Source organism: Arvicanthis niloticus, chromosome 23, assembly GCF_011762505.2.
Source record: "Arvicanthis niloticus isolate mArvNil1 chromosome 23, mArvNil1.pat.X, whole genome shotgun sequence".
NCBI lineage: Eukaryota > Metazoa > Chordata > Mammalia > Rodentia > Muridae > Arvicanthis > Arvicanthis niloticus.
In genome coordinates, this window is record NC_133430.1 from 12,943,135 (window position 1) to 12,967,348 (window position 24,214).

At 44.1% G+C, this 24,214-nt stretch overlaps 1 protein-coding gene across 10 annotated transcripts in view; it reads right to left on the reverse strand.

Moving 5' to 3' along the window:
- Positions 1 to 24,214, reverse strand: part of Vrk1 (VRK serine/threonine kinase 1) — a 63,166-nt gene that overhangs the window by 29,818 nt on the left and 9,134 nt on the right. For all 10 annotated transcript variants that reach the window (XM_076921247.1, XM_076921244.1, XM_076921249.1 and 7 more), the window contains exons 2-3: positions 6,709 to 6,873; positions 2,187 to 2,242 (exon numbers count right to left, since the gene is read on the reverse strand). In XM_076921247.1, the coding sequence (XP_076777362.1) occupies positions 2,187 to 2,242; positions 6,709 to 6,868 (216 nt within the window). In that variant the 5' untranslated portion in view covers positions 6,869 to 6,873. The remainder of the gene's footprint in view (positions 1 to 2,186; positions 2,243 to 6,708; positions 6,874 to 24,214) is intronic.

A 24,214-nucleotide genomic window follows, 5' to 3' on the forward strand; every position in this document is an offset into this window, starting at 1 on the left:
TCAGCTGCCTAAGCAGGGTGTGCACTACAGGCTCAGTGCAGCATCAGGAGCCAGATTAACTAAATAAATGAGAAAAGGCCTATGAGTCAGCCTAAAAGACACATTAAACCATTCAAAATGAACAGGTAAACTATAAACCAGAAGGCAATAGTATGTATCTGAAAATAAGATCTATCTAGAATAACTCTTCCGACTCAATTATAAAAAGCTATACAATCCAGTTATTAAAAATAACCTTCTTAAGGAGAAAAGAATCAAGAGACTGAAGCGCTTATCACACAAAATCACACAAATGGCAGACATGCACAGGAAAAAAGGGCTCAACGGTGCTCACATAGTAAAAGCCCAACAGCAGCCAGACCTCACACCTGCCTCCTGGAAGGGCTGGGAAGTGAGCATGCTCACAAAGCCAGGCATACCCACTTCGGGCAAGCACTGGATCAGGCAGAGCTGTCAGTCAACCACTGACAATACAAAAATCAGCAGAGCCACTTTGGAAATATGTCTAGAACTTTTTAAAAATTTTGAATGTGTATTCTCCCTACTGACAAGTAATTTAGCTTCCAAGAGACACAAAAGCCCATCCCACCAGAACATCACTCCAAGAGTCTGTGTGGAAGGTTTGCCCAAATTCACCCAAACTGGAAACAGCCCAGATTCCTGTCAACACATCAGTAAAGGGCAGGGAATGAGCCCAGCAGATGGCACACACCTTTAATCCCAGCACTCAGGAGGCAGATGCAGGAGGATCTCTGTGAGTTCAAGGCCAGCCTGGTCTACATAATAAGTTTCAGGACAGCAAGGGCTATACAGAGACCCTGTCTCAAAAAAACGGGGTGGGAGCCGATGATAGATGACTGATATCCTAAAAATACAGGTGACTTCTTTAAAATACCAAACTGAAAACAGAACATATATCTGATAGTACCCATAGAAAATACTCTAGACAGGGGAAATACCTGAGAAGGGTTGGGGCAGGGTTCAAACACAGGACACAGAACTCTCTAGAGACTGTAGAATGTTCCACAGAGGGCATGAATAAAGCACTTACACATGCCTGTCCCAAGTGTTCAAATACTGACTTATTAGGTATATAGTTTGCTGAGAAATTATACTTCTTAGTAAATATCTTTAAAATGTTCACTAAAACAAAGGCTAGTGATGGCTCGGTGGTTAGAGCACTGGCTGCTCTTCCAGAGGACCAGGATGGCTTCCCAGCACCCACATGGCAGCTCACAACCATCTGTAACCCCAGCTTCAGGGGACCCAATGCCCTCTTCGGCTTCAATGGCACCATGCAGGCACATGATGTACAGACATAGATGCAGGCAAAACACACAAAATAAACAACTTAAAAAGAAAGAAAAGTCTGGTCTAAGATACTTGGCTCCTAGGGAGTGGGATATACTTCTATTTGAATACAATAAAGTGAACCAACAACTTCTGAAGCATCCTCACTCCCAGCTTCTATAACCTTAAAGCAGAAGAAAGGGCACAGGGAATAGGGCACTAAACTCTCCAACTACGGCTCTGCTGTTTAACAAGGGTCCTCACAGATCAAAAATAGGGCGGGCAGAGCTCTAAACAATGTTGATCAAAAGATGAGTGAGTGATGAGGAAACAACCGGTGGCCAACAGGAAAACAAACAATTCTTTGTTCTCCAGTCTGTAACTGGCCTAACTACTTGGTGTCGGACGGGCTGCTGGCTGCCAATCGTGCACATCCAGAACTGCAGAGTGAGCACTGCGAAGAAAACTCTACCGGTGCAGGGGAAATCACAGCTTCTTAAAATGGAGAGGGAAGGGAGTAAAACAAACAGCAGGCAAACTAAACACACAAACAAACCAATGTCCAGAACAAAATAAAGTCAGCTTGGCATGATGTTACAGGGTACAAATAGAAAGCACACCCCTGAGGTAGACAGCTGAAGCAGACAGTCTCACCCCTGCAGACCTCTGTGGCCTCTCAGACACCCTCAAACTGTGCCACTCTAGTATGGGGGGAGCTTAAGACTCTGAATTCAAGTTACTTAAAACTATAAAGCTACCATGTGCCATATTAAATATTTATGAAAGCAATGCAATACCTTATGGTTTAACTAAGTCTAGTGATCAAAAAAGATGCTTTACAAGATAAATACCAATTACATTGAGAAAAGAAAAAAAAAAGAGCAATATTTTCTTACCACTTTCACAACACAGGGCGCGTCACTGCCAACCGGTTTGGAAGAATTTGTGTCCGCTGTTGAAAGAGTGAGAGACATTTGCATCAGAACAAGGAGTGTTGCACAGACAGGAGATGACAGACAATTAGGCCTACAGCCCTGAGACCCTCTGAAGTGTGAATCCCAGATTCCATCATTATAACACTGCACCTAGTCTAAGACTTGTTTCATACGTAAACTGTATCTAGCAATTTTAGGTTTCTTCAATTTAGTCAGATGTTACAGGAAGTTGTTACACAAAGTTAAAACTCTTTCTTTCATTCAGAAGTCCACTGGTGTTCAGTATGCTGATAACTGTGAACTCCTGGAGGATAGGACTGACGGAATCCCTAGGTCTAGTCAGCTGTAAAACCCTTTAGGAAAGAACATGTGGAGGCAGAGGAACTGACTCCAGTCACTGGTGAGTACACAGTGACACCTGAGCCATTGCCATGCAGAACAGGAAGTCTCTCCAAGCTCATCGACAAGTATCTTCATGTCATTTTTCTAAAAGAGTTTGCAAGTGGACAGGAAAAAGAAAATTCTTCCACTTCTGGCTATCAGGTGAGCAGTAAAATGCAGACATCAAGTCAAATACATAGTAGAGTATACATGATGTCACTATGATGTGACAGAAGAAACGGGGGAAAACTGAAACAGTAAGGGAGGTCGGCAGAGTTGTAGTGTGCTAAAGGAGCCTGGCTGTCACTGAAACTGTGGAGCAGTTCAGTGCATGGGAGTTCACAGGAACAACATTCCACATAGACTAGCACCACAGCCCCAATATGGGAGTGTTGTATGAACTGTAAAGCCAGGAAGAGAAAATGGGATGCAGGCGGTGCAGAGACCCATTAGAAAAGGAGCAGAGAGTAACCAAGAAGGGCATAACACACAGGATGAAGGTTGGGGCTGCTGCTGGAAGTGAGACACAGAGCCTCCAAGGTTTTGCCAAAAGGACTAGCATGGTCCAACTCTCACTGGACTGTTTAGGAGGGCTGTGTACCAGCCAAGAGCAGAAGCAGGCAAGCAGTGGGCAGAGTGTGGTCTGACAGCTGCACGGGCCCAAGGTGGTGCTAGCAGACTGTGCTCATAGACTCAAAGGGCAGCTAACAGGACCTTGACGGGCTGGAAACAGACAGTAAGGCACTTCTAGGGTTTGGGCAGAAAACTGCACAAAAGCTACAAATGGAGAAACACAGGAGAGAGAGATGTTTTGGGGTACTGTGTTTTTTTAAAATGTTTGCTAAGCATCCAAGTTCAGATGTTATTAATGTAAACTGTTCCCCAGCCTTGTGATTTGAACACTTCCCTTCATCTGGTTGTATGTGGGAAGCTGTGGACCTTGAACAGGTGGAACCCATCTCAAGGAAGTAGGCTACTGGCTGAGGGCCTCTGTCAGCTAGTTACAGCCCACCCCCAGCTCTGACCTACGCTCTCTGCATCCTGTCTGTGTACTGTGGACAGCCACCATGCATTCCTGCCACCACCATGTTCCCCCATGTCTATGAGTGCAACTGTAGACTCAATGTCTAGCTGTGAGCCAAAGTAAATCCTCCCCCTTAGGGAGTTTCTGCCAGAGCAACACACAGTGCTGATGCAGATCTTAGCCCCTTACAGATACAAGTCTGGAGCTCGTAAGTGATTAGCAGAGAAATGCCAGCTATCCGGGGAAGGCTCTAGTTCAAAGGGATAACAGCACATGCATGTTCCACGTAGGTCAGGTCTAGGGTCAGTCTCCAGCATAGTTTAAGTGGAAAAGCCATTTATTTAGAGCTGAAAGAAATCTCCTTGGGAATGAACAAAGAGAGAAAGAAGAGTGCTAGGGCTGATGGCAAAGGCACTGTCACCTTAGAACAGAGGACAGGCAGACTGGGAGAAGAGCCACAGAAACCAAGGAAGAAAATCATACAAGAGTTGCAGCCAAAGCACCTCAGACAGGGGAAGCACCAGCTTCTAGAAACACTCACCAGCTCCCTAGGAATAGCCCCAGGGAGCAGCATTTAGACACTGAATTAGTAATAAGGCAGGTTTAGAATCTTTTACAAAACAGAAACTGAAGACAGAATCCTATTAATGCTGCACACTCAAATGAGAAGAGGGTAAAGAAATGGAATCATTTATCCACAACACATGCACACGCTACACCAGGCACAAAGAAGACAAGAACTACGCCTTGTCAACAAGTACCTGTGTATCCTGGAACTGAGAAAAGTATCCGAGTGTGGAAAGCATCATGAAATGTTAGGGAATGGCAGGGACTGCGCATGTGCATGCCCTGCCCTACCCTCAGCTTTGGAGAGGCAGCACTGTGTAACAAAATGGAGAGAGAGCCACACTTCTGTGGTCAGACATGCACACTGGCACTGCTGATCTCACACAGGGCAGCATCAGCGTATCGGTGCCCACAGCAATGAAGGCACAGCCTGCAAGCAAATCCTCTCCAGACAGAAAGCAAGGTCCTAACTCACAGATTGCTCACTGGGTACTAAATACACGATCAGTCAACAGCACCTGCTAACTAACGACAGAAACAAAATACCCAGCACACAGGCAAAGCAAGTTCCAGATTTGCAAGGGCCACAAAAGGAAGAACACTGAAAAGAAGAACACACAGGAGCATGGTGGCCATGAAAAAAAGACCACATGGGAGCACAGAGGCTGAAGCACAGATTTTAAGGAGATTAAAAGGGACAACCTACTTAACAAGTTCCTGTTAATGAACTCCAACTTCTTGCAGCCAACCCAGCGCCTCCTCTAGACCCCAAGCTTGCCTCTGCACTTGGCTGACATAACTAACAGACGGTGTGGATGGAGAGAAAGCACCCCCAGATAAGGCTGTAGCATACACAACTGATGGCACTACTGGGGAAAGTTCTAGAAACTTGAGGGGCAGGACATAGCTGGAGGTGTTAAAAGCCATCAGAGGCATCTTGCCCTGGAGCCTTCCTGTGCTTCCTGTGCACCAGAGGTGAAACTCTCCTGTCTCATGCCCTCTGCCTGAACACATGGGGTATTGAGCCAAACAGCACAGACTGACCCCTCTGAAATCAGGAACCACAATGACCATGTGGTTCAATCACAACATCCTACCTGGGATACTTTACCATAACAATGTGAGCATTTCATCAACAGCTACGTTCCCATGGCTTATGAAGACTTTCACCTTATATAAATACAGCCTACTTTACTAGGACGGCTCTAAGTCCAAACAAAAACAGAGAAGCAGCATGTATGTCTCCAAAGGCCAGTAGAGTAGAGTCTCCATGGTGAGAAGCCATGTTTCATGAACTGTGTTTCATGAACACAAGCAAGGAGCAGGGCGTCCATTCGGGAGTGTGAGGTGGGCAAGTGACTGAAAGCAGCTGTCTCCTACCAAGGCTCTCAAATCCCAGAATGTCCCATCAAACAAGAGCCTGTTCAAACAAGACCTTCCTTCCCCATGGTCTCTGAATCATGGGTAGGGTGGAACACAAGAACAGCAGTTCTGACAAATTTCCAGAAGATGTGACCCTTCACTGTAATATTAGCATTCCAAATCAGATGTTTCTTGAAAGAAGAAGTTTTCATTTTATAGTAACTGTTAGCATTCAGTCTAAACTCACCCCTGGGCTTGGGGTCTGAAGAGAGACAATGAGACAGGGAGAAGAGAGAAGGTGAAGAGAGGAGAAGACACCATGGATTAGGTGAGTCATGAAAACATAGCCATGAGATCTGACCAACTGTTTAAGAACAGCCCAGGTAGAACATGGCAAGTTATAATTTGGAGTTATTGATGGGGAAGTAGATTCTAATAGCTTTGAGAGTAGATATCTGCCCAGCTCTGGTATATTAAAGGCTTATTATAAATATAAAAGTTGTGTATCTTTTATCTGGAAACTGAATGATCTAAGGTGAGGTGGAAACCCCTGAACTGAGATTAAATTTCCACTACAACAAACACTCCTGCCTCTGCCTCCCAAATAAGGGATTAAAGGTGTGTGTCACCGCCACTATCCAGCAGCTAAACCACTTTTAATGTTGGTAATTAAGTAAACTCATAGAAGATCAAGATTCTAACTTGGTTTCCAACTATCCCAAGATAAGCCTACTAACTAATACAAGTAACATAGGTCAAGCCCGACAGGAAGTAGAGACATTTTTAAAAAGCCATAGCTGTAAAGATCTGTAAAATGAGCTAAACAGAGTTGGAGTCAGCTGCCCCTGGCTGAGGTGGGGGGAAAAGGATAGATACAGCTCTCTTTCAGTCTCAGAGAGCTTGACTAGTCTGTGTAGCAATCGGAAGATTCTAAGGATACTGTATTTATAAGTGACACGGTATCTCAGCATTTCTTTTTGTATAAGATAAGCCATCTTTTAGTATGTCAAAGGTGAACTTATTTGTAATCAACCACACTCTCCTCAATTAACAAGACATCAACAGCACCCTGCAGTAGCTCAAATAAGACACTATGCCGTAAGAATCATTTGAATCTTCCCACGGATGACTAGAAATCGCAACACTCACCCAGATAGATGCAGCCGAAGCCACCTTGGCCAATAGGCAATCCTAGTTTCCATTCCTTTCTAGACATGTCGGTTATGATCTCTCCAGCGGCAAACTGCTCTGCAAGGCGCCTCTTTGCAGGTCCCTGTCTTCCAGCCTGAGCTGCTTTCACACGGGGCATTTTCACTGTAATACAAAACAAAGCAACTTTGTTCACAATCATAACCTTAGAAGTGTTCAAAACATTCCCCTATGGAGGCGTCTACTCAACAGGGGCATTCAAGACTAGAGAAGGATATCCACTACTTCTGGTCTTTAACAGCTAGGATCCTATTTGGTTGTCACTAAGCTTGGAAGAGGAGACCTTAAACAAAAAGATCTCTGCAATTATGGAAAGCACTTTAGTCCCAGTGGCTTATCTTCTTATGACTAAAATAAATCAAGTAACAACAAAACAACAACTGTTTAGTGCAACTAAGGGAAAGCATGCAGTTAGAACACACACCACCTAGAAATGTGGCCAAGAGACCTTAGTCAGTACAGATGTGCTAAGCACACTCACGGAGAACACACTTTCAATCAGGCGTGTACAAGGGTATCTGGGGCACGAAAGTGGGTGCTGAGTAGGAAGGCTGCAGCAGCCCCACTCACAAAGGAGGACGCAGGCTCAACAGAAGTGACACACTACCAGCTAGTTCCACAAAGTCCTGGCCATCCGATGTGTCCCTTCTCCCTGGGCACTCTGGGGAAGTAGCTCATTTGCTTTCTCACCAGCACAAGTGTAACAGTGTTCTGGGAAAACTGTTTTACTGGGGGAGAGCACGGCTGGAATCAAAAGCTTTGGAGCCAAGTATGCAACTGGCTAGTTGGGAAGTCTTGATTAAAGCACATCTGTCTAAGCCTCAAGTGCACTCAGGTATAACCACTGCACCGTGTACAACTGTGTGTGCACATAAACACAGTTTATGACTGTATGAGTCCAAACTCTTCTTTCTATTAACACTGACTCAAAAGATTTCCTTAAGATTCTACAGTTCCCTAAAAACTGCAGAAGAAAGAAGCAGAGAGAAAAGTGATTGAAACAGACTGGTCTGCAACACTTAGAATGCTATTTCAAACAGGAGTCTACTAAGATGTGACATTTTGAACTCAGATACGAAATACACAAACTATATTAAAAGATTTATTTTCTTGGAATTTGGAGAGGTGACTCGGTGGTCAAAGAGCACTGACTGCTCTTTAGAGATCTGAGGTCAATTCCCAGCATCCACATGGTGGCTCACAACCATCTGTAACTCCAGTTCCAGGGGATCCCATGCAGCTTTCTGGCCTCCTCAAGCACCAGTCATGCATGTGGTGTGCACACATACATGTGGACAAAACATCCATATACATAAAATTAGAATAAATATTAAGAAAATTGATTATTCTCTTGTTTTTTAAAGTCTGTGTATGAATCTGTCTGTGCGGGTGCATGCGGAGGTCAAGGGTATGAGATCCCCGGAGCTGGCATTACAGGTGTTCAGTTAGCTGTGGGTGCTGACAACTGGGAACTGAACTCAGGTCCTTTGCAAGAACAGTGTGTGCTCCTGACTGCTAGACTATCTAACTTTTTATCACCACCTCCACCTGCCCTCCCAGCGTACCCACCAATTATCAGCCTGCCTACATCTGCAATCAACTGAAACCCAAGCAGCACCACACAGGATAAAAGGCTTTTCTTGATAGATTTTTGAGTTGGGGAGGTGTACTCTAAATCAAGACATGGAAGAGGGGAGCTTTTGCTTTCGGCCTGCTTGCCATCACTATCCCTGTCAATGTTATCCGTCCTACTGCTGAGACATTCCTTCACTGGGATTAGAACCTTCGTCTTCAGGACTTCCCTGACTCCAGCTCCAGTCTGGGACTGTTGAGACCCCCAGTCTTCTCTCTCCATCAGGAGACAGCCACGGACAAACTACTCACACCACTGCCGAGAGCCGTGCTAATTAATACATCTCCTTTGCTAGATATGTCCACTCCACCAGTCTCATCCCTTTAGAGAACACTAATGCGGACACTTTCTTAACTGATGGGAATCTTTACATCTAAGATTTCTCTTAAAAAGAAAAGAAAAAAGCACTTCCTCAGATGGTTCTCTCAAGGTACTTTTTAAATCTGCACTGAAATCTTGCCCAACAGTATTTTGGTGACAGCCATGGCAACCAGGACTTAAAACACGAGGAAAGATTAACTTCTGCACCTCGCACCTCGGTGACAACTCAACTAGAAGAACGAGGCTGAACACACAGCAGTCCTGGCACTAACGGGATTCCTTCTAAACTTCATCTGGCTTTATCAGATCACAGCAATTTCCTATTTGATTATTTCCTTATAGTTGTCAAAACAGTTTTAAATGACTTTTAAAATCTTCTTTCTGTAACTGAAGTGTCTGGACAATTTTTTTCTAGAATTCTTCCCATGCAATAAAAATACCATATTGTAAGTGAAAACTCTGCCTCAGCATTTACTGCATATAGATTTCTTGTAAATAAAGTAGAGGTTTTTTTCCATTCCGAATAAAACTATTGGGTTTTATTTTTAGTTTTACTCCTAAAGCCAGCTATTTGGAGCTTACTGGGATAATTAAGATCAGGAATGCCACTCCTAAAACTACTACAGAACAGCACCGCGTGCCTGGTGAGCTCTGAAGAGACACTGGGCGTCGTGGTAAGGCCTCTATGAATCCCTCCCCTACATCTCCCAAACCATTCAGGAGAAGACTAGAGTGAAGCTCAGAACCTTAGGAAACATCCACAGGAAAACTGTGTCCACAACACCATATCAGTAGATACAGACAAGACTGCGCACCATTCCCAAACTTCAAAGCAATGTGCACACAGAGAAACCACCCCAGATTTAAAGATGCTGGGGCTGAACCAAAGTGAGCTTCACAAGGATGTCACAAGTAAGTTAACTTCTGGGCTTCGAACACGACACAAACCTGAACACACCAATGTGCAGTTATTAGGCTGCGTCCCACGCAAGTGACCACTGGGGAGGTGCATCCCTTCAGAAAGTGACCACAGAAGAGGTACATCCCTTCAGAAAGATACTGCCCCTCCCCCCAAAAAAAAACTAACTATGGCTATTTCAAAACAAAATAAAAATGCCAGGTAGGTTTGGTGGTTGTTAACCAAGAACACTGTATAAAAGTCGACCGGCACACAGGAGAACAGTGATTGCTCACTAAGCCTTCCAGCTAGGCAGTCAAGCAAGGTCAAATTTCTAAATGTAAAATTCCAGAAAGAAACAATTCATAAAATGTAACATCGTGTGCCATTCTGAGTATGAATGCATCTGGAGCCAACCCTCATCCAGTCGTAGGCATGGTTCACCCCTTTCTGATTCATCCACACCAAGCATGCTGCCCTCCCACCAATCACAGGAGCCATCTGTTTCTACAGTGATGGTGATTCTTATCACAGTGCTTGTGTGTGGCAAACATCAGCTCACCACTTGCTCAGAGTGAGACAGAGGTCTGAGATGTGGAAACCACAGGCACCTCACATATCAGACCCTCTTCTGATAGTTCTGTTCTTGGTCACGACCATACTCTCACATTACAAATTAAAGTAGGATCCCTTATACATATTGGTTGCAGTGTATCTAGACTCCACCACCAGCCATGGTTTCTGGAATCCATTGCGATCTTGGAATGACTCTCCTGGGATAACAGAGGACTGCTGTAATTAGGTGACATCCTTAATCTATTCCTTTGTTCCTTAAAAGTCATAAGTGTGAGGTAAGAAATGAGAGGTTCAGTTTAAAATGCTGTACCTGCAGTAGACATTAGGTGTATGACAAGCCTAGCGCTAGGAAGTCAGACACCAAAGGATCCAGAGTTCAGAGCCTGCCTAGGCTCCATAGAGACTGTCTAAAACATAACTATAATTGAAATTACCTCTAATGAAAAGCTTACATATACATACACAAGCCTTCATGTTTAGCAACCCCACTCACAAAAATGCTTAGAAACAATAATCAACCCGGTAACTTAATACATGCATCCCCTAGCATATGAACTATATGACTGAAACACTGCTTCCATTAAAAGAAACCTCTCTGTGCCACACTGACTCAGCAAACTTGCCAGGAAAGCAAAATGACGTAACGTTACCCCCAAAGCACAGGTGAAAAGCTGCCTGTCGGCATGCACTGGCAATCCCACCACTGGGGAGCCAGAGACAGGTGGACTCTGGGGCTCACTAGCCAGCTAGCCTAAACCCACTAAGAGACCCCTCTCAAAGTACATGGGTGCCTGAGGAATAACACCTGAGATGAACCTCTGACCTCACACATATGAACCCAGAGCCCCTTCCTGCCACCATGAACATCCCTAAAGCCTTTTCTGTTGGTTCCATCCCTGCCCTAAGCAGGCTTTTCCTGGTGTGTGGGCACAACTACCTCGACAGCACTATTGTGCCAGCTTTATCTGAGATCTAGACCCATCCCCACCCACTGCACTGGAAACCCCTCTTATTTTCTGGTTAAGAGCAACAGGAAGACTCCTAGTTTCTGGGAACAGGAAAACTGGCTGTCTCACCTGTTCCTTTGCAAGTAATTTCTAAAAATGACAATTTCTTACACCCTGGAACCCAAGCTCACAAAAATAAGACAAGTACAAGTACTTGCCTTATTAAGTTAGTGAGTGCTCAAAAGAACTGCAGACGCGGATTTCAATTAAACAGCTCCTTAAGTACATTAGAGGCATCTTCTAATAATGAAACCAGTTCCAGCCCTGAGGCTTCTATTAAGGAATACACAGAAAAGCCAACCTGTAGGAAAGTTCAATCTCTGTGTAATTTCAGAACACTCAGCTCAAGCCTGCTGTAATAACAGCCTATGCAACAGAGAAGAAAGCTGGTTCATCATCACATGCGGTTACATAACCTGACCATTTCTTTTCCCTTTGACTCTAAATGAAATGCAGATGTAACTGAAAAGCACATCAAGATGCAAATCCACGCTGCCCTTTGCTGAAATCACTCACTGTTACATTCTATATTAGCATATTCACCAAAATTTAATTGTAAACAGAGTGATTATAGTACTAAAGTTATTAAATACACAAAGCAAGCTTGGAACCATACATATTCAAATAGAGTTTTAGCAGCCGATCAACTTTTATTTCTGAAACAATACCCTAATTAATAGTCAGTTCTGATGATAAAATGGTCTTCAGTTTTTCAGATAACAGTCCAAAAAAGTTCCCTATGAATATTAAAATAAAGTTTTGTGAATAGATCTAAAATCTCAATGGCTATATTTATCACAATACGATACTGTATTTAGATAACTGGCACTTTCTCAAGTCCTGGATTCAAATTTGGTGAGGACTAAAAAAAAAAAAAAAAAAAAAAAAAAAGCTGGAGAGAGGGTGAAAAAGCTTGCCTGGCTCTCGACAATGACACTCAGTAAGCTCTACAATTCACAGCCACACCGAGCACCACAGTGCAGTGTGACGCTCACCACGCCCTGGATGACCACTCATGAACTTTCCTAAAATACATATGCACAAACTCCTTGAGGGGTTATATATTTTCATGGAATTTTCTCTAAAGCCATAAACTTCTGTGAATCTTCACACTGTACCGAAACACATTTGATCCAGGAGAACTTCAAACCTCTCCGTTACCACGGTACCAAGGGCTCTGCACTAGCCTTTCTCCACATGCTTGCTGTGCACTCAGACTGGTCCCATTCCTGAAGGCCACCTCAGGCAGATGGGACTTCTGGAGTAAAACTCCCTCTCACAGGCACATGGTGAATCCTCCCTTATGTTTATAAGGTCCTTGGATGCAGGAATTGTGCTCTCTCCAATACACTGCATGCGGCAGGAACTAAACAAGCTTCTACAGACAGCACAAGTTCCAGTTGCTCTTCACAAGCAAGTCCCTGCTGTCCAGCTTCATGCTTACTGCACACAGCAGACTGCAGTGGACCCTGGCAATCCTTTCAAAGGCTCAGCAACTGCTTTCTAAAATGACAATGTCAAACCCTGCTGGCTTTCCTCAGAACGCCCAGTTCCCCTTTCTGATCTGTAATTCGCAGCAAATGATGCAGTAACACGGAGAACACAGGCCTCAGAAAGAAATTCCCATACCTTTGTAAGACACAGTGTACAAACCACTTAAACTCACCTCACACCCAACTTAGTGTCCAGACCTGGCCTCCTCTCCTGTCACAATGGATGAAGCCTTTCTGTTCCCTTTAGCTCACCTTCCACCCCGTGAGATGAGAGGAGCCAGGGAGGGGCAGTGAGGAGAAGGCTGGCTGTGTTCAGAGCGCACTGCAGGCAGTAGTGCTGGGACATTAGGGACAGGCACAGCTGCATCTTAGAATGTGAACGTGACTGACAGCTTAGCAAGAATGGAGCAGCTCTTGAACACCTGAGTCACAGAGCGCCTTCTCACCAGCCTCGTTCTTACCACAGCTTTCAATGTTTTGTTGGTTTTTTGCTAATATGTATAAAGTCACTTTCAACATAACTTTCCATGTATAAAGTGAATATTAACAATCTTGAACCTAAAGTTATAAGCACTCTGCAGTGCCACTGTCACAAATTGATTATACTGAAGTGGGAATGACCATAGAATCCAATTACACTCAGAAAAAGCAGGCGACAGGACTAAGCCCTGTCTCTCTAATGAAGCCTGTGGTTGTAACTGGGCAGCACTCCCACCATGATGAACTTTTGACCGTGCACACCCATCTGAAGCTTACATGGAGACTGCCGCTGCTGTTCGGCCCTGTGTTTGTGTGGTCTCAGGCCGCTGCTGTCCTTGTTGCAGCACTGACGGCACGCTGTGCCAGGAAGCAAACCATAATTTAAAACATTAAGTGCTGGGCTTGCTCATCTATGTTCGCTGCTGCTCTATTCATAGAAGCCAGAGATTAGAAACAGGTAGATGTGTCAGCAGATGAATGGATAAAGAAAGGCTGGTACATTTACAAAATAGAATCTTACTCGGCTGTTTAAAACAGAAAAGCCAGGTAAAAAAGTCATTCTGTGAAGTAACCCAGACCCAAAAAATACAAATATGGTATGTATTAGCTTATATGTGAATGTCAGCTTTTTAAGTCTTTGCTAAGCAGATAACCACAGAAGTTAGATATGGAGGGTGTAAGTGTGTGTAAAGATCTTCCAAGCAAGGAGAAACAGAATATATAGTTTTGGGTGGGTGGGTGGATGGATGGGTACATGGATAGGTGGATGGACGGGCAGATGGGGGAGGAGAGACTGGAACAGAATTAAACAGAAAGAGGGAGAGAAGATGAAAGATAAGGGAGAAACAGCTACAACTAAGGGCCACTGAAAGGGTTATATGGAAACCTACTCCAGTAAAAGCTTCCTCAAGTATATAAATATATGAAAGAAATCTAAATGGAATCAAAGAACAGGGAACACCAGGCCCCAACTAGACGTCTCTTACCACCAAGCGAAACTTTTGGTGCCAGGAATCAGTTACATTTAATTGAGTTGTTGGCCAAAGTGACCCCATGGAAATCCCCAAACCCCCGACCTACTGCCAAGACAACTGGCACTCTCTACAAGCTGACAGTAAGACCCTATGGTTGAAGACAACACCTGCGGAACTCATCAAACATGAAAAGTCAAGCTGGTGCGCCTACCTAGAGCCTCTGCCCCTACAGGAAGGCACTGTGCAAGATCCCAGAGGGGAGAGCTTAACACCCCAGGTACAAACCTCCAATCCACAGTGGTGACCCACCTGCAGAATGTGCTGCTGTGAGAGGGGCAGAGTTGCGGGAGCAACCACCCACTATCTAATTGGTTGTGGATTTACGGCCCACTCCATAAGAAGGAACCCATGCTTGACACTGCTCGCTCAGGGCCAAGAACCTGAGACTAGATAAGCCATGGACCTAGGAGAAAACCAAATGGTGCTGCTGTGCTAAAAGAACATAGCAATAAAATTACTAACACCATTCCTCTATACTCACAAACCAATGCCTGGCTCAGGCATCAGAGAAGCTTCCTCCCATGGTAGAAAGGAACAAATACAGAGACCCACAACTGGACAACAAGCAGAGAGTGAGAGACCTCAGAACACTCAGTCTTAAATGTCTCCATCAAACCCCTCCCTCAGGGTTCAGACTACTTTGTGGAAGATGAAGAAAACAGATTGTAAGAACAGGGATGGAGGACACCAAGGAAACAAAGACTTCCAGATACAAGAGGACTGAAAGATGGATGAACGCAGAGACTGGGGCAGCACAGATCTACAGTAAACGGGATCCCAGTACTGACAAGGGGAGTGGACACAAGCCCCTAACCCTAACCCAGAAGCTATTTCCAACTGACAACCACTCCCAAAGGAAAAGTTAATTTTCTTCAGTAGTCTCACTGGGTATACAAACCACACTCAAGGGCAGGCCTCACACCCAGCAGTAGACAGCCAACACAAAACATATTCATGGTATTTTTGAAGGGTTTCTGTCTCATAGTGCTTTGTCTGGGCATTTACTTACCTCACAGGTCTTTCGCTTATATGTTACGGTTTTTGATTTTCTGTTTTAATGGGACTTGTGTGTGAGTAAATGTGTGTATCTGCATCTGTGTGTGCGTGCTCTTGTGCTTTAGACTTGTGTGTGTGAGTAAATGTGTGCATCTGCATCTGTGTGTGTGCGTGCTCTTGTGCTTTAGACTGTCTTCTTTCTGTTTTGTTTTGTCCTGTTCTCTTTCTGATGTTTGTTTTAGGTTAGGGGTGTGAGAATGAATGAATCTGAGTGGCTAAAAAGATGGGGGAGGGGGATCTGGGAGAAATTTGGGGAGAGGAAACCATGATCAGAATGGATTGCAAAGAATGAAACTTAGTGGGTAAAGCAGCAGCCCCAGCACAGTCTAAGATGAGAGGGTGGAGACACATAGCCTGGAATGTAATTCAAGCCACCTCAGACGTGAGACAACTGAGACAAACCTGTAAGAGTATCAGGAAAGCTGGGCATAGGTGCACACCTTTATCCTAGTACTTGGGAGGCAGGTGGATCTATGAGTCTGAGGCCAGCCTGGTCTACAAAGCAAGTTCCAAGACAGCAAGGGTACATGGGTACATAGAGAAATCTTTTCTCAAAATCTCATCCCTTGCCACAAAAAAGAAACTATCTGTAAGGAGAAAATACACACATACACACACACACACACACACACACACACACACACACACACCAACATTAACACCCCACCATACAGGACCCCTGGACTCCTGTTAGAGCAGCCAGTGTTCTAGTCTACTCCTATCAACCAAAGCACAGCAGTACCCATGGCTAGCTGGTACTTTGGTACTTTTGTGACATAAACAGAGTATCAAACTGAGACTACAGAAGCAAACTTTAGAGCCGACAACCCCAGGACGTCATAGATTCCTCTTGAAAGCATTAAACTGAGCAAGCTGTGACAGGTGTTCAATGTCTCTCACACCTACTATGCTTCACACCTAAGCTGGAAAGAGCTAGGTGATGACTCACACTGCAAATTCTGGAAAAAGGAAATGGGTATTGCAGAAGAAAAAAATGTTTTCTGGTCCCATTTTTTCACTTGTATTAGAAAATCAGCACACCAGGCAGTGGTGGCACATGCCTTTAATCCCAGCACTCAGGAAGCAGAGCAGGATCTCTGAGTTCGAGGCCAGCCTGGTCTACATAGTGTGTTATAGGACAGCCAGGGCTACATAGAAAAATCCTGTCTTGAAAACCAAAGAAAATAGAAGAGCAGGGGAGGGGAGGGGAGGGGAGGGGAGGATTAACACTAGACTATAAAATGTTTGTAGGGTAAAATACTTTAAACACATGTACTTCTTCACCTCCTATTTCCTTAACTCATTTCTAAAGGGGGTGCATATCAGTAGAACCCACGTTTAACTGAGAACTGAGTGCGAACATTCCAAATACAAATTCAAGCCACCTCTCTGCTACCACTTTCCCATCAGAAGACTGGAGGATTCCACAAGCACTTCTCCTTCTAATCTGAGGTGCACAGAAGATAATCTACCCCAAGATTCTTCCGCCCAGTGAGAAAGCCAGTGCAGAAGCATGGTGTCTAACACGCCGCTCTTCACAGGATCGGAGATGTGAGGGTGCAAGCCTGGAATGCTGCCTCCAGGGAGGGGCTGGCTCCTGACCCGAACCCAAGGAAAAGCACTAGAAGAAATGTTTGTTTGGGCAAAGTAAAAGCCAAAACCTTCTCAGCAGTTAGCAATGCAAGTATATTACCGATGTTTTGCACAGTATTTAGTTTTTAATAAAAGAAGTTAGACATGCCACACCCTTCTTGAACCCTCCAATAAACGGTCCACAGTCATTCTTCTGGGGATCCTGGTTAAACCTATCAATATCTTCCCAGGACAGCTGCAGAGAAGTCCCCTAGATATATTCTTGATGCATGGCTGGCTCTAAGGAGGACAGTCCCAAGTATGCTAGGAAAACGATAACGACTATATAATGAAACCGCATCAGGAGTGTGCTACAGTCATTTTAAAAATTCATGAACACATGAAAGAACTTTTCAGAGTCTCTGAAAAAAGCTTTTTATAAGAAACACACAAAAACACTTAAGCCATAAAGAAAAGTGGTAAATTGACAAAATAAAAATGGAAATTCAACCACAGGTTATAAAAAAACAAAAAGAAAAGCACCATGAACTCAAAAGACAAATGAAAACTATCTGCAAAACATGACAAAAGGCTTGTTTCACATTATTGAAAGAGCCCTTTAAATTATGAGGAAAACTAGACAAAAGCCAGCTAAAAAAGAAGAGTGACAAGGACGGGCGAGCGGCTCGCAGAAGCAGCACACCTGGCTTTAGCAGGAGCTTCCTACAGGATTTCAGAACTGAGGAGCGAGCCTCAAAGGGACACAGTACACAGCCCCATGGTCTTCATCACCTCAACAGCTGTCCACCAGCCCCTCCTAAAACAATCTTCACCTTACAGCAAACTCCAGACCTCACAGCACTTCATATGGAACTGCCTGACACAACTAATGGCTTCTCAATGCCAGCTAGCGAGGAGTCCACTCTCCCCACTGTCAACTAGCGAGGAGTCCACTCTCCCCACTGTCAACTAGCGAGGAGTCCACTCTCCCCACTGTCTCCAAGGCATCTTCCCACATGGCGACTCTGCTATCTGGGACCCAAAAGTTCACCTTGAGCTCAGTGCCACCTCCCTGTGTCTCCCTCACCCTGTTATCTGTCCTACAATACGCTCAGTGTGGCCCTATAGTCCTGTAGGGTTTTTGTTTTGGATCTGTGCTTAAATTGTGCTTCCTCTGGTGCTGCCACTCACTGTCAAAGGCGGCCGTGAGCATACCACGGTTACAGTACGGTTATTGCTCCTTGCAGGGGAGGGGCACGCACACTATGGAGCATGACAGAAGTTACTGGACTCTCGGGACTTGGCACTGGTTTGGTAACCTAGGAACAGAAGATTCTCTGGAGTGCTACTGTCACATGGATGGGCTCTATCACTCTGTATCCAGTGTGCAAACCAGCAGCCATGTGTTTGGCTGCGGATTCAGCAGGCAGCAGCAACCTTGGTTTTGTTTCTGCTTCATCTCACTTCCGGTGGCCTCCCTGTGAGTGCAGACCAGCTCCAGAAGTTCAGAGATGCTCTTTCCTCTTGACCACTTCAACCGGTGGCCGGTGACTCACATGCACCCAGGGTGGCTATGTATGTGGCCCAAAATGAAATCACAGACTCCCTTAAAACACAAGATTCTTTGCAACTTCTTTTGAACTCAACTTCGTAGTTCTCTAATCTGAACTCTGGGGATGACGACACCATGTCTCAATACAAACTGTGACATAGCTGCTAAACTATTCAAAAACTAGTGAACTACTGAAAACCCTTCAAATTGACCACCATACCCTTTTAGAGAAGACCTAGAAGCCTTGGAGAAAGATGTTCCAGGTCCCCTTACACATTGCTGTTCCAAACCTCAGCTACACTCCTACAGGGGACTGTTTCCTTTTAGCTGAAAAATGACTACTTGGGGCCCAAACAAGGGCCAACACTGTCCCTGGCCTAGATGTTGGGTACAATGTCATCGCAATAATGCCATGCTACTGCCATCACACTGTATAACACAATCACTCCCAGGCCTTTTGAGGGGAGAGCTACAAATAGGTTTTAAAAGAAGACCACATCCCACATTCACACCAGCATTTCTCGTTCCACCTCCTTAGACTACGTATGCAACTCACTTCTCTCTACCATTGAAATTTTGGTTTCTAACTATTTTAACCTAATTATAATAGGTACGTTTTTCTTTTTGAATTTCCAAAATTCTATACAACGTTTATGAGGCCAAGAACACAGGCCACACAAGATATAGTGGATTCGGGGGCCTCCTCCTCTGCCTCTCACTTCCTCTCCGCACAAAATGAGCACTTTCCCTGAGTTCTGAATTAATCTCTACTCTCTTCTGAAGTAACAGACACTTCTCAGCACGGCTGCTGGTACCTATCTGCTGCTTCACACGACCTCCTTCATTACCAATACATCCTGAACACTAGCAGCAAACAGACTCAATACAGATACAAATTACAATCACTGTCAAGTTGATGGTTTCAACCACAGATTACTCAAATTCAAAGTCAGAAAATACACTGCAGGGTTGCTAAGAGTATGAGAAAGGGGGTACCTCAACTTGGCATTATCTACCAACTCTGTAAATAACATCTTCCATACCTCAAGCACACTTCTAGCAATCATCCCATCTGTCCAACTGCAACATCCCATAATATAATTCCATAGCATAACAAAAGACAAAAGACCAGAAGCATCCTCAGTTTACATCATAGGAAATTTAGCTTTTTTTTTTTTTGAGACAGGGCCTCACTATGTAGCCTCAAAGTCACAGAGGCTCGCCTGCCCCTGCTTAATGGCAAGCACCAGCACTCCTAGCCAGAAAACAGGTTTGGAAATGAGGTGGCTCTACTCAGATGTAGAGTGGCCGAAACACAAGCTGCAAGTGAAAAGTACCAGTGTGTCAGAGTGTCCTGGTCACATAAGGCAGACAGCCAATCCCCAATGCTGCGGGTACTGGGATGTGTGTGACCGGCACCTCCAAGAGCTTTAAAATACTGTGTCGACGTGTGCACATATAATGAATTAATAACAGAAATGCCTTAGAGGTAGAAAACTTAGCCTTCACTCTTTAATCATTTATAACTAACTTTATTGTGTGCATTAATTTTTAAAGTAAGCTAATTTTAAAGAATTTTTCGTTAACAGTAGTTTATTAATGTCAACTGCAGTTTCTCAATGCTCTTAATCTGGACTTACCAATGCTTCTGTACACTAGGACGGCATGAATCAGCCCTGCACACAGCCTCAAGTCACACCACAAGCAATGTATAAACTGTCGAAAACAATTCTCAGCATCACCCCCCAAAAGAAAAACACAAGCATACCTTCATGCTTTGACGATACAGCCTGTCAGTCTTTATAGAACAATACTTCTCTAGCTTGAAAATAGTAATATATCGTAAAAACTAGCATCTGAAGTTGAATACTGACATAATGTTCCTACATTAGTATCATCAGTTATTTTTGCTCAATTAATCCTAAATGAGTGAAAATATGAATGAATGAATCTACACTGGAAAGAATCAATTAACCATTAATTATAACACACAGCTCTCACATACAAATGAACATCATATCTAAAACCATCCCTGTTAAGTGACTACATAGGCTCTATACTGGGTGACTTAAACACATCATGTCTGATTTTTACAACAGTCGCAAAATGAATGTAAGTACTACACAGGGATGTACACACTGGAAAATTGCTTAAGTGAAATGAAATACTTTGTCCATGGCCTCACAACCAAGAAGCAAAGCAAGCCACCTATACAAAGTATTCATTTTGATAAAAAACTACCTTTCTATTCCTTAAAGAGTACAAGTTGTTTGCAACAAAATGAGCCCAAAGTCGATAAAATAATCCCTTTAATGGATAGGACTATAGCCATCCACATAAATGCCATAAACCCATGTGAGCAAAACAAGCGGATGCACCACGGTACTGCACGCTCACTCCCATGACCTGATCCAGAGTGAACGGCGGAGAGCAGAGAAAAGAGCAAACACCAACAGAAGCACTGCTCAGGCTTCGGAAAGATGCTGCCTTTAAAGCACACTGTGGACCAGGCACAGGGCTGGTGCCCATGGTTCCAGCTATTGGAAAGCTAAAATAAAGGGATCACATGGGGCAGAAAATGTGAGGTCAACCTGGGCAACACAGTGGAACTCCCATTTCACATGTCAGTGTGTGTGTCCACATGTCCATGTGTGTGTAAATATACTGACAGAACTTTGTTGTCACAATAAAACTACAAGATGTAAAGAAAAGTAACAACAAATCGATAAACATGTGTCCTAAGACTGTACTCCAGAGTCAGTCTTCAGCAACCCACCATGGAAATGACATTTTTTATGTGTTAACACCTAAAAATCAAAAAAAAAAAAAAAAAAAAAAAAAAAAAACTACTTGAGTCATATCAGCTTACCTACTGAAGATAGCAGTGTCATCAGGCATGACACACACTTTGTACTCAGTACTCCAGAGACAGAAGAAAGAGGGTCTCTGTGGGTTCAAGACCACCCCAGTCTACATAGCAAGTTCCAGGCCACCTAGAACTATACCATGAGACCCTGTCTCAAAAGACAAAGAGAGAAAGAGCAAGAACACTCAGAAGCACATGAGCACTTACAGTGCATATGTCAGTCTCTGTTAACACAATCCAGAAACTGGGAACCCCATCTTACTCAAGAATCCCAGAGTTTAATGAGTGAATGTCTTGACAAGAAACTAAGAGATACTTCCTAAGAATGTGCTGAGTGCATCCTGGTCCTCTACCCCAGCCCACCCTCACGAGCTCAGTCATCAGCCTACTTCTCCAGTTCTCTCTTCTCTCCTATAAAATGACAAACTTGAAATAAGCCCTAAGCCAGGAGCTCTACATCCTGTCTGAAGGGGAGGAATAGCAGTTTTTCTAGAAGCAGTGGGAACCACTGAGGTGCGATCGAAATGACTAGCAGATGTGCATTTCTAATCTGAGATACCCAGGGATGGTCCCAGCGGACTACAGATCTAATCTGAGGGACCCAGGGATGGTCCCAGCGGACTACAGATCTAATCTGAGGGACCCAGGCTGTGTGCACACAGCCTGAGAACTTTCTTAACCGCCTGATACTACAAAGTGAATATTCCCTGGACAGAATGGAAGAAAAACAAAGAGAAAAAAAAATGTTTTGGATTAAAAATAAATCAGTGTAAACACTGCAGCATTAATAAATTCAATAAAAAATTGAAAGTGGGCAAAGGATTTGAATAGACATTTTTTGGTCACAGACATGCAGATGACCTAACAATTACAAAAAAGGATTGTAACAGTCAACAGGGTTGAAAGCAAAGGTACAACCTGCTTCACTCACCAGACTACAGCCCACCATACACTGCGAGCCACTGGACTGACCTAGATGAACTGAGCTATGCTCAGTGGAGAAGCTCTCGCAGTTTTGCATCAGCACAGGCAAGATCTATTCCTACTGCACAACACACAAAAATACTTCTGAGGCACCCAGTCTAAGTGTGAAAGGAATCAGAGAGACGCTTCCAATGTAGACGACAGGGGAGCTGCTTTTAGCATAAAACCGATGAAAAAGGACACGCCAGAGCACTGACTAGAAGACAGGAAGTGATCAGAGTTTCATTTCACCCAAAACTGCTGCAAGACTGAAGTGGCAAGTCACACTCAGAGAACGTACCAAATGCCAGCATTTCAGTGAGGCGCAAGCGACCCGACTCTTCATCAACAATAGAAAGACCCATTCGTTCACCCGTTTGTTTAGTGTTTATTTAGCTGCTTGGTTGCAGTGGCTGAGGCAGGAGGGTTGCTGTAAGTTTTAAGTCAGCTTCCACTACAAGGTGAGACCTTGTCTCAAGCAAACAACAAAATTAGCCAACTGCAGTGCGTGGAGGCAGGGATGGCTGGCAAGGGGAACTCTCATATGCAAGTAGGAATGGGAATTGGTACAGCAACTTTGGAAAATGGGCAGTGTGCTAGAATCTATTAAAGGTATCACACATCATAATCAGCTGCTCTAGATATATAAAATAAATATGTGTCCCCAACACATGTATTTGTTGTTATAGTGTAAGAGACAATCATTGAGCTAAGAACTATATATGGATTTACTGGCTTTGCCTCTGTTGTTGGGAAGCTCAGCTAGTCTGGATTGTGGGTTTAATTCAGATTTGTTTTATGAGACAAGATTATCATTATGTAAGAACTACTCTGTAAAGCAAAGCTGTACATAGCTGAGGCTTCTTGCTCACACTTGTTTTCCAAGTGTGGAAAAATCTTAGAACTAATTTTTTTTTTTTTTTTAAGATTCCTCCTTTGATTCTGAAGAAATCCTTCTGATCCAGAGTACATGTAAGATTAACATACTGGGGCTGGGAATGTAGACTAGTGGTAGAAGATTTGACCACCATGCACAAGGTCCTACCTATGTTAGATCCCCAGCACCACCACAGGAAGAAAAGACCAGTATTGTAGCAGATTGACATTGAAACCCTGTCTGTTGACAACTGGCTCCAGGTTGGAAGGGCAATCAGCAGAGACTGAGAAAGCCAGGTACCACTATCCTACAACCGCAGCTTCTACTAGCTCTCACCATCCTGACACAGCAGGGCTCTCCCCCTTAACTAGATACCTTCATCTATCTCCAGAATGCACAGTCTGGAGCTGTCTGCACTTCTCTTGCTCATTAGGCCTTAATGGTTTGTCTGTATTAGTAAAGAAACTATTACAAAACCACTTTGCTACAATCATGCAGTCTATATTCCAATGTTTACAGTTAAAGCAGAAAGACCATCAGAAACAGGAGCAGAACCCAGCACCCATACCCTGTCCCACATACAAGGAAGCACCACAGTACTGAGCAGTCTGACAGCTTACAAGGTGGTCACATCTGACCTTCCTCCCATTGCCTTCCTCCTGGTCTCCTGAGCCACCTCTCTGCCCAGCTGCCTAGGAATGACTCTTAGGACTCCCCAGGCTCCTCACCTCAGTCCTCTCAACTGCAGATGTGTGTACACATGCTTGTTCCTTGTGTTTCCAAACTCGGCTGACAGCATCATCACACACTTAACCATGAAACGTCCAATCTGACCAAGAATTGGGATTCTAAATATCTCAAAATGTTAGATAGTTCAATAAAAGTAAATTTAACAGGAGAAAACATAAGCCTCCAACACTCAACAGCCCAAAACTAATTCAGAGCCACAGCAAAGAGGCAGTTGGGTACAAAGGAGACTTACTCCGCTCTAGGCTGTGTACACACTGTGGTAAGAAGCCAGTAAATATTAACATAATGTGGTATGCAGGGAAGCCAGCAACCACTCCTGACACAAGAAAGGGACTGCATTACAAGGCATGAGCTCCAGGTCCTCTGCA